Source organism: Taudactylus pleione, unplaced genomic scaffold (assembly GCF_031769625.1).
Source record: "Taudactylus pleione unplaced genomic scaffold, aTauple2 ptg000129l, whole genome shotgun sequence".
NCBI lineage: Eukaryota > Metazoa > Chordata > Amphibia > Anura > Myobatrachidae > Taudactylus > Taudactylus pleione.
Genome location: NW_028284531.1, coordinates 291,710 through 303,080, shown reverse-complemented (window position 1 = coordinate 303,080; position 11,371 = coordinate 291,710). Strand labels below are relative to the sequence as shown.

The following is an 11,371-nucleotide window of genomic DNA, read 5'->3' as shown; positions in this document are numbered from 1 at the left end:
CAATACCATATGATTACTTACTGAGAATTTAAATGAAATAAAGACATTGCCAGCAACAAAATGTTGTACAAAATTACTATAATAACACAGATAGACTATAATTCATGTATTCCCTCTGTATGCTGCTAAAGAATCACATAATCATTAAAAAGTTATGCATGTGATGGTAATACACAAGCTCAAGCATAGCATATAAAGGGGCGTGATTTCCATAACCAATCACAGCTCCTCCAGGCTCCAATCAGACGTAGTGTTACTTCCCGGGCTCGTATGCAGTAGTATAGGTGGCAATGTCCCGCAGCCCAACATTGGTGGTGCCAGCAAGCAGCTCTCTACAAACATCTGACGAGCTCCCAGCCAGGTGACGCACACTGGGGCATCCATTCCTCATACACCTTCCTCCTGCTGCCAGCAGGAGCACAGAGAGAGATAGAGAGTGCATCCCATTCACACCCTGCTATATGCTGATGCACAATTGACGGGCGCTCCGCTTATTATCATCACTCATCAATCAGCAAAGCTCAGCAGGGCTTCAGCACCACAGCACTGGACAGCTCCAATTGTCTCCTTCGCTGGGCTCTGCCATCTGCCCATTGCGGGTAACACCGGTCTTAGTTCCATGCTCTGCTCCTTGGCACAGGAATAGCAGCTAGCCGCCGCATCCTCCTTGCTTAAGCAGCTGGCACATACAGCAGGGTTGGACAAGGACACTGGTCTTGCTGGCAAATGGCTCCTAAGTGTATGTTTTTCTTCTCAGCCCTCATTGGGTTTATGTGCTATGTGCAGGGGTTTCCCAAACCTAACACTACACCAGGTAAGATGACTATCTCCTACTCAATGTGTTCTGACTATTGTTAATTAACAGATACGTGAGCTGTGTTCTAAAAGCTTTTGTGTACCGGGGTGCACTGATGACAAATGTCATGTAACCACAGAACAGGTAAAGTGAAATGTTATATTAGGATACATTGTGCAATAATGTAGATGCAGTGGATAATGTTTTTGAATAGAGTGTAGCAAAGACGTTCCCTTTAATCCCCCGATTAAAGTAATCCGATTAAGCATGTATCAACTCTTATAGGAATAAACAATGTATAGAATTCTTAGAAACAGGTGTCCAATGGTTTACATAACACCAATATGTTGTCCACTGTTGTCTATTACAAGCACTGTATATTTAGGAAGTAGATATAAATCTATATTATTGAGTCTGTCTCTTTATCCTTTCTAGACAAGGCTCTGCATAATAGGGAACTAAGTGTAGAAAGACCATTGGAAGAGCAGGTAAGCTAAAACACTTCCTAACTTCATGGCACATAGCATTTGTTTGTCTTTTTAGTAGATTAATGGTGTAATTCATCTATACAATTTGCAGCAACAAATATTGAATGACATTATGTATAGCTAGTAATATATTGTATAGCTATTATATTAGTATATATATATTTTTTAATTTTTTTATTTAAAAAAAACATAATGCAAGTGTTTGCAAGTTTTGCTTGTAAGGCTGGCAAACATTTTTCTGTCACACACTACACATATTATTTAAAGGCTTGTGCAGATAGTTATGTTAAAGAAAGGTTTAAGCAACAATAGGATATATACATACGTGTGTGTGTGTGTGTGCGTGTAAAATAGAAATTGCTAGAATGTACTAATACTTTTTTCATTTGCTGGTTTCCTTTCCTCATTAGATTGCTGAGGCAGACACTGTGAGCAAGGCAACAAGCAAAGGTAAATGGCATTGGCCACAACATCATACATTGTTGCTCCTATGGATGAGGGAGAGCAGTAAATATCGTGTTTGTTACTTTGTCACCATGCAGAAAACAGAGATAAACTACAAAATGATTCCCTTGTGGATGACCTGAGCTTCTTGATGTCCGTAGCTGAGAAAGAGAACCATGTGAAGAGAAGTGGCCGAGCAAAGAACACAGTCACTGGCCACAGGACCACTCTGGATGATGCCGACTCGACAAAGAACACAAAGCCTGTGGAGTATTTTGACTCCACTAAAAGTGGAATGGATTATAAATTTGAAGGTATTTTAATAATGAACAGAGCTATTGGTACTGATGCAAAGTTGAATGCAAGTTAGTTTGGGTAGCGTATATTTTGGGTGTTGTGCTTTCGCACTGTGAATGCTGTGGAACCAAGTACATACAACTACAATTGATGCAGAGTCGTAAACAAACCAAATACATCTTTCACTTGCCACTAAAGGGTTGTAACAGGGCTTATAACTGGGTGATCATAATTACGCCTATCAGACCAAAACACAAACAATGCAGTCCAGCTGCAGAGATATGAGAGATATGTACACTTGTATGAGTGAATACACATTTAGTTCCATACAGACAATAAAGGAGCAATTAATACTGACTTGCATTCAACTCTGCATCATCCCAATTTTCTTTAGAACATTCTATAGTTTGTTTCAAACTTTTAGTTTTATATTCATCAACTGTATTTTTAATGCCTTATTTTTTTCTGTTTAGAGACTTTATCACCATTATGCTAAATAATATTTAATCACAATATTTAGGAAATTGATATCCCTATATAATTACAAATACTCCTGCCCGAAGATATAATTCAGCGGATCTTCCTTTGCTACAGTACATGCTATACTATTATCAGGGTATTTATTTCCGCATGGAAGTAAGTTAATGAGCAAATCCTGTCCACATCTATTGCTTTTCTCAAGAGCACAATTCAGACAAATCTCATAAAACATCTTGTAAAATAGAATTACATTTCTATTTAGATAACTTATTCTCCATTGCTGAAGAGCAACATACTGTATGATTCCTATTAAGCAACCGCACAACATGATAGTATAACTAATAGGAGCAGCGAGTTTATAGTATGCTCCTCTGCTTTTTCTTTTACAGCAAATTATCTTATATATTATGTACAAAGCTGAAGAAATGGGACATTTGTTTATTACCAGTTATTTATATAGCGCACACATATTCCGCAGTGCTTTAGAGAGAACTTTTGGCCATTCACATCAGTCCCTACCACAATGGAGCTTACAGTCTATATTCCCTACCACAAACTCACACACATGGGGTTCATTTTTTGTTGGAGCCAATTAACATACCAGTATATTTTTTGAAATGTGGGAGGAAACTGAAGTACCCAGAGGAAATTCACATAAGCACAGGTAGAATATACAAACTCCACACAGTTATGACTGTAGTGGGAATTGTACCCACAACCTCAGTGCTGTGAGGCAGTAATGCTAACCATTACATTAATCACCAAGCCAGTCTCCATCTGTGATACGGTTTATGGGAAGGTCAGAACAGCATTTACAGCTGATCAAAATATTTTTAGTGGCATATTTATAAAACTGTACTGACAATCACCAGTTTTTACTAGCCTATTATTGATGTAATATGAAATTATGAGCAAAAGGGATAAAGCTCAAGCTTGGCGTTTTGGATTGTGCAGAGGAACCAGTTCCCAGAGAAGTCCTTGGAGATGTCCAGGTTACAGACCGGGTGACTGCCTCTGCTTATTATTGTGCTGTTTACGCTAGCGGTGGCTCTGACCGCTTGTTCTGGTACGAGCATTGTCATTTTTAAAGATTGCAATAAAATATTGTTATACTTTTAAGCACGATGTGGCGCCCCCTTTCTATGTTTTCTTTCTAATAAATGGAATACTTAATACATTTTGGGTCCTCATATAGGATCCTTTCAACCCTAATCTATCCATGGCTATATACATATACAGGTTGAGTCTCCGATATCCAAAATGCTTGGGACCAAGGGTATTTTGGATAACGGAATATTCCGTATTTTGGCATATTTGCATATCATAATGAAATATCTTGGGAATGGACCAAAATATACACACAGAATGCATTTATGTGTTATATACACCTTATACACACAGCCTGCAGGTAATTTTATACAATATTTTCAATCATTTTGTGGCTCAAACAAAGTTTGTGTACATACATGAAATTCAGTTATGCTTCATATACACCTTATACACACGGCCTGAAGGTAATTTTATACAATATTTGTAATAATTTATGCCTTAGATAAAGTTTATGTACATTCAACCATCAAAAATCAAAGGTTTAATTTTCTCAGTCAAGCCAAAAAAATTCAGTATTTCGGAATATTCCGTATTTCGGAATATTTGGATATGGGAGACTCAACCTGCATAAAGTAACCAAAGTAGTCAGCATGGTTGTGTTTGCTTGAATTGTCCTGACCTTGCTCCATGTAAGGGACCAGTGCAACCAGCTAATCTATTCCAATACATATTGATTGGATTTCATTTGAAGTGCTGAAAAAGTTGTTTGGCTGTTCACCACACTTTGTAAGGTCAACATATTTGTCGCCATCTCTGAAATATAAACTCCAAATAATATGGTATATATGTTTACCATCTGTATAGATTCTGATTTTACGTGTATACTGTACCTTCCTAAATGTAAATCAGTACACAAGAGAATGATAGAGTTTTTCACAGAGCACTTATTTCAGATGTATTCCGTTTCTCTGTAATCTCTAATGACCAATTAAAGTGATCTCTCAGATTTTGCCGCTATGCGGACCTGTGTTTCAGGAATGGAAGTGAAAAACTAATTAAAGAATTGGGAGCTTTAAGTTTTAAAAATTCACCAGTAATGAGGATATTAGCATCACGTATGATACAAGTTCTATAAATAATTAGATGGTTGAAACTAGGACAAATTCAATTTAGATTTATTCTTTTAGATGATCCTGATGGTCTACACCAATTAGACGGAACACCTTTAACTGCAGAAGACATTGTTCAGAAGATTGCTATGAGAATTTACGAAGAGAATGACAGAGGAGTGTTTGACAAGATTGTTTCCAAGCTCCTAAACCTTGGTCTGGTAAGTGGAAAGTTATCATATCTGTAGTTTACTCTTCTCTACTGTCTAATTTTGTTTACTATCGTCTATCTGCAAACTCTGGAACTGCATTCTCAGACTTCTAGTGTTATAATTCAGCATATATGATTGCAGAAGTATTCTCTGTAAGCAGGCCACCATTAGCAGGGGACTGGAGGTACACTTGTGAGGAATTAGAGCAGTCAATGGGTGTCCTATCCGTACCACTTTGCACGAAAAGTAGCTCGGCACTACTGAGGCACTCCACAGCAGGCATGACTAGAAGGGACGTTTAACGCGCAATGGGGCTAGATATATGTCGAGACATCTGTATTTCTGGTACCCAGAAATTTGGCTGCCACTTGTGCTACCCACTCAGTAATAGAGACACACTGTAAGGTGGAAGTTAAATCACCTGACACTAATGTGCTCAACACTTTATTTAGACCTGCAGCAAAATGAACAAGCCTAAATTTCTACTTCTATGCCACTTACATGTACTTTACTGATAGAGCCAGGTTTCTGCATGCTGAATGCTGTTCTTAGTCTCCATTCTATATGTGTGTGTCTGTCTGTTTGTCTGTGTCAGTGTCTATGTCTGTTTGTTTATGGCATGAGAGGTTAATGGGGCCCTGCATGTTTCATTTATACTGGGCCCCATCACTTCCAATGGCAGCCATGGCTTTGGTTGTTGTTATCTGTTGCATTATTCTGGCAAAAATGGGTTTTGACATAGTGTGATGCATTAGGAAAGGGACTCTGACCCAAGCCTCTGACCCAAGATATTGCTGGGGCAACACGGGTCACAACCAGGGTTATTCCAAGGACCGACCAAGTAATACTGCTGTGTGAAAGGGGTGACCAGGGTTATTTTACCTGGGTTATGTTTACAATAGGGATGTGCAGGCTCGGATAGGTTCGAGTTTGCACGTTGAGTTCGGATTTTTCCCTCCAAAAAAACGGAACTCAGAAAGAGGCTAAACGTCATCTTACATGGACGAACATCATCATTCCTGGACAAAAGTTCAGGAATGATGATGTTCGTCCATGTAAGATGACGTTTAGCCTCTTTCTGAGTTCCGTTTTTTTGGAGGGAAAAATCCGAACTCAACGTGCAAACTCGAACCTATCCGAGCCTGCACATCCCTAGTTTACAAGCTGCTCATTGGCAGTTTGAAAGCACCCACTTGTCACGACTCATCTTTGTCAGCCTGTAACATACACTTTTAATGCCTCTATTAGTTTTGCACGGCAGAAACAGTTGCAGTGAGAAAGAGGACAACCCGGGTTCAACATGCTGTGTGAAAGGGGTTTGAGCAGCTGTGGCATGGCTTGAAACCGTGTTTTATTAACCCAGATCAGACACTGGATTTAGGTGGAAAGGAGTATTACTCATAGTTGCCTACTTTTGAAAAACACTTTCAGGGAGATTGCAGATGAGAGTAGAATGTGCCACGAGCAGCGCGGCGTGCCGTTGAGGGGGCGTGGCCCGCTCCACTAAAGGGGCGTGTCTAGCTCCACCTAGATGCCCTACACATACACACAGTCACATTTCCTAAGCCACAGAACACATCTCTGGTAGAAATAAACTAAATAGGAAGCAGAGAGATCCGACTGATAACACAGAGACATCTGGGGAGCCGAGCCTTCCTTCATCAGCTCCACCAGCTGGGAGTTGTAGTGTAGTAGCATATAATGATTTGTGTCCTAATAAACTACAGCAATGTAACAACACATCTAACCTACAAACAGGGACTATACTGTAGGTGTCAATACACACTATAACAACCTGAATGTCTGGCACTACTGTTACATGTAAATATATATATATATATATATATATATATACACATACATATCCCACTATGCAGTCAGCATCTGTACATGTCCTGCATGGCGGAGGTAGATAACAAATCCCATGCTGGGAGTGTGGTGAGATAGGGAGAGGGTCCTACCTTACAATGTGAGGGGTAGTTGGAGGTTCAGGTCAGTAGTTGCTGGGAGGTTTGGGTTGCTGGCTGTGAGCAGGCTGCCTCACTCTCCCTCCTATATACTGTATTATATATATATCTTGTCACAGGCATTAACTGCACTCTAAACGGGCACTCACTAACAGCCATCCATGATTAAATGGATGGCTGTCAATGAGTGTCCTTTCGGAGTGCAGTTAATGCCTGTGACACTCAGCACCACTAGCCACTATTCACTTCCATTTAATAATACTTGTACTTACGTTGAGCCAGGCCACCGTGGGAGGAGAAAGGGCCACCGCTGCTGCTGAACTGTGTACACGTGACCTGCGCCTCTGACCAGAGCTCCGCAGCGCCGTTGTTTACAGATCCCGACGATTTCACTGCTGTCTAGCCGGCAACCGCTACCTATAACCCCGCGGTGGCCGGTCATGAGGTCCTGTGCAGGCCCCGCCCCTGGCATTCCAGGACTCGCACATGCGCGGTCCGAAGACAAAAAAAATTATAACAAAATCCGGGAGTTGATGTATACTTTGCGGGGGGGCGGGAGGCTTCATTAAAAATTGGGAGCCTCCCGCTAAAATCGGGAGGGTAGGCAGGTATGGTATTACTATGATATACAGATGTGTCCACCCACATCTTACCTCCATGCGCTACAAATTGTGTTAAACATAACACATGACTGCATTGCAACCTGGTAGCACCGAGCGTTTTTTCGTGTGATTTTTACCTTCAAATGCATCTTCTTCACAAAGTGATGCGAATAGGATACACAAGCAGCATCTGATTAATATTATATGCGGCATGCCTGTATTCTGTGTGCAACTGCGGGTGTATCTGCAAGCAAAATATTGCATAACAGTGACAGAACATAGGCATGCCACATATCATTTTAATCAGCAGAAGCTGCTTGTGCATCACTTTATGATTAAAACGCATTTGAAGGTAAAAAGTCGCACAAAAAACCACTTGGAACTACCTAGTCACACCATGGCATGGCGCAACTAGAAGGGGTGTTTAACGAGCAAGGAAGTAAGGGGACGGACTGGGGTTGCTCACGGGGACACGCAGCAAGTCACGGGGGCGCGGCCTCACTGCACGCCGCCGTCTTTCAGTGTCCTGGCCGCGCAGAGCGCCGGGAGGCAGAGCTGCTCAGCCGGGGTTTGCAGACGGACCGGCCCATCTGGCCATCGGCCCTTCTAGTATTTGCCAGAAGTGCCACATGGCCAGTCCGGCCCTGCTGTGAACACATCTGTATGTATTTGAAAAAATAAACTAACACAGAATACAGTTGTTTTTTTAAATTGTAATAAAAAAAGGAATCAAACTTCCATTATCGTTAGATGATGACTGATTCCAAGAGGAAGACGGTGATTATGTAAAAAACCTCTCAGCAATTATTATGGTTCCTCTGGCTGTATCCGTGGACAGGAAATCTTAATTGTTTCAGAAGTAAACAGAAAAAAACAGACATTTCTTACTTAGAATTCATGTTACATTCATGTTACATTTTCCAGTAATGAGTCAATGACCTGATTTCAGAGGTGACAGAAAAAAGGAAATGTAATAGTGTATCACTTTCAGGACTGTACAAATACAGTTTAAGTTACAGTCAATGGGAGAAACTAGCAGCAAGAGGAAAGAGATACAAAGCCGATGATACAGCACGTCTCCGATAGGTCTGCAGACAATAAATGAAGATATTAGACGCCAGCAGGCTTAATAAATCAATTCTACCAGCTAGAGGGAGATTATAAAGTCAATGATGATCTTGACATTCAGAACATGAGCTGGGTGACTGACACAGAGACGGGGAAAACATACGCAGCAGTTTTGTTAATGACTAGTACAATTATCAGTAAAACACATTAGCAGGTTGGTAGATTACACATGTTATAATGTGCACCAATAACATTTTCCAGGTCTAGCATTATCATTGTTTATAGATGAGAAATTATAGCAACATTTTACCCATTACATGTCTGTATTTTTAAAAGTTGTAGAAGGGCCTATATGATTTGCCTGGGTGCAGAGGGGTACAAGGGTGCAAATTATATTTTGTACCAATGGGGCTTATTTAACATCTGAGAGATGGCTTAGAATGAACTCTACATGCAAAAACTCTACCATGCAAATATTTGTTTTATATATGTTATTTGATGTGGGTACATTTTGTGATTCAATGTGGTCAATAAAAAAATAATAATAATAAACCTTATATGTACATTACTGTGTTTCTCGTGACTGCAACAACAGGGACTAACATTCAATTGACGTAAGCTACCTTAGACATACAGCATAATTGGATGCCCATTGCTGAACAAGGCACGTGCAGCTGCCCTTCACTATCATTGAATATTATGGAAGTGCGCAGGGCTAATACAGAAGTGATTTCAGCACTTTTGTCATTTAAATGAGTGTTTGAGTTTCTGCACTTACGGCAAATGCGCCAAACTTGGATTCATGCGGAACCTATAACCAATAAGGTAAATCATATAACTAAGGGCCTGATTCAGTGGTGCATGCAAATCCTGTCGCGACTGCAATTGCATATGCAGCGGTTCTGTGAAAATATGCTAATGATTTAACTGATGTCTTGTGCACAGAGACACCCACCTCCAATGTCTCACATCCGCCACTTGCATGCAAAAGACAAAACAACCGTCGCACAACAAACATCTAAGCAACCCTATGCTGTCTCAGATTGGGCGTCTCACCTGAGATGCTGGGGCGTCTGCAGGTGCATACGAATTCATGGAGGATCACTAGGTCATGCTCAGAAATGGCCCCTACACGCCTGCATTTTTGTTACCTCCCCCAAACGCTGGCTACATGTCACTCACTTTGCAAAAAAATTCTCAGTGTGACTGCCCTCTCAAACACATTGCTGTGCATATGCATTGTGGCTTTGGCGCATGCGCAGTAACCAAAAATCACTTCACTGTGTCCGACATCGGCACTGCGTCCACCCCTGAATCAGGCCCTAACTCACCATGATACATGTAAAATATAATTGAACTAACTGTTGGATCTGGCATGCTGGGTACATATTTAGACAATGGATCGGTCAGCAGACAGATCCCCAGTCAGAGTGGCCGATTGGTAAGCTATACACACTTCCAATCGGCCGCTCGATATGTCTGGGCTAACATCACAACTGGGCAGGCATTTAAATTTGCCCGCCCAGTTGAGATGTCAATGTCGGCAGGTTGCTGATACACACATGCAGATATTCTGCAAGGCTAATCTGATATGTCTGTGAACAGCGTCATTCACAGACATATCAGGTGTACATACCCCCCAATGCACTCACGATATATATCGCTCGTTGATAGAATGAGCGATATATTGCCAAGTGTGTACGAAGCACAAGAATTAAAGAAATATGCAACATTGAATCTCACTGAGCAGCAATTAAAGCTAAGCACTGAACAACAAACCTCTCTAATTGGTAAAATATTGTTTTAAATAAAGAATTAAAATCATAAAAAAATGGTCAAAGGGTAATAATATATCAAGCTTCCTAAAAATATCAAATTGTGCAGTAGAGTAAATGACGTAGTGTTTTATATGGTGCTGGATCTGAATATAAACCTAGAGATGTAATTTTGGCTCAGTTCTTTTGCTGGCTGTTGGTTTGGCAGAGCTGTGTTACAGGCCAGGTAATGCATTGGCTGTGTTTAACAGGATACTAAAATGAATGGACCATTTGGCTTGACCTACAATTGGCAAAACTCCCGATGAAATCAGCGTTGAATTGATTGTACAATATGATGTAATGAACTAAGTATAGTTTAATGAACATTCTATTCTGTACCAGATTACTGAAAGCCAGGCATATACATTAGAAGATGAAGTGGCCGTTGTGTTACAGCATATAATTGCTAATGAGGCTAAAAATCGGGAAAAGGAATCAGAAGATCTGGATTATCCTGCAGTCACAGCGGATGTCAATGCAGAGGAAAAGCAAAGGGGAAGAATGGTAATTTCTCTGTACACATCCTGAACGGTGAATGTGGAGACTGAGGAGTCTTTAGCCCCAGGAAATAATTACTTTCATGTAGCACACTATGCAAGATGATGCTTAATATAAGGGTTTGTGATATTTGCCAGGAATTCAATTAAGGGACAGAAACTAAACTAGACAACAGCTCTAATAATAACAACTCATATTTTATTTCTCCAAAGCCTAATGATACAGTCTGTGAAAAGAAACAGTTGATTATTTCAATTTCTTTATTTCATTCTATGCACTTGTTCATTTCCAAAGGATATTTAGCAATTCATTCAACTAATAGGGATGATTTTTAAAAGGAGAGTCAGGCCCCCACTGTGTTATATCCCCACTGGGCATAATGTGGCATTCAGAGCAAACGATAATCATCCAGAAGCTCACATTGTACAGTAAGTCTGCCTATTGTAGTGTAGATGCACAGAGTACCCCATTATGCAGAATGCAGATCCTCTCTTCACTTTTTATGCAGACTCCATTCTCCGTGGCAGCGCTACAAGGCTACTG

The 11,371-nt window shown here is 40.6% G+C and overlaps 1 protein-coding gene across 1 annotated transcript in view; it reads left to right on the top strand.

Annotated features, from left to right (window-relative positions):
• Positions 1 to 329: 329 nt before the first annotated feature.
• The window catches only part of SCG3 (secretogranin III), a 60,310-nt gene continuing 49,268 nt past the window's right edge, over positions 330 to 11,371 (top strand). Inside the window, exons 1-6 of the mRNA XM_088472967.1 lie at positions 330 to 814; positions 1,232 to 1,284; positions 1,695 to 1,734; positions 1,827 to 2,042; positions 4,743 to 4,885; positions 10,673 to 10,834. Coding sequence (XP_088329093.1) covers positions 727 to 814; positions 1,232 to 1,284; positions 1,695 to 1,734; positions 1,827 to 2,042; positions 4,743 to 4,885; positions 10,673 to 10,834 — 702 coding nt within the window. The 5' untranslated portion in view covers positions 330 to 726. The remainder of the gene's footprint in view (positions 815 to 1,231; positions 1,285 to 1,694; positions 1,735 to 1,826; positions 2,043 to 4,742; positions 4,886 to 10,672; positions 10,835 to 11,371) is intronic.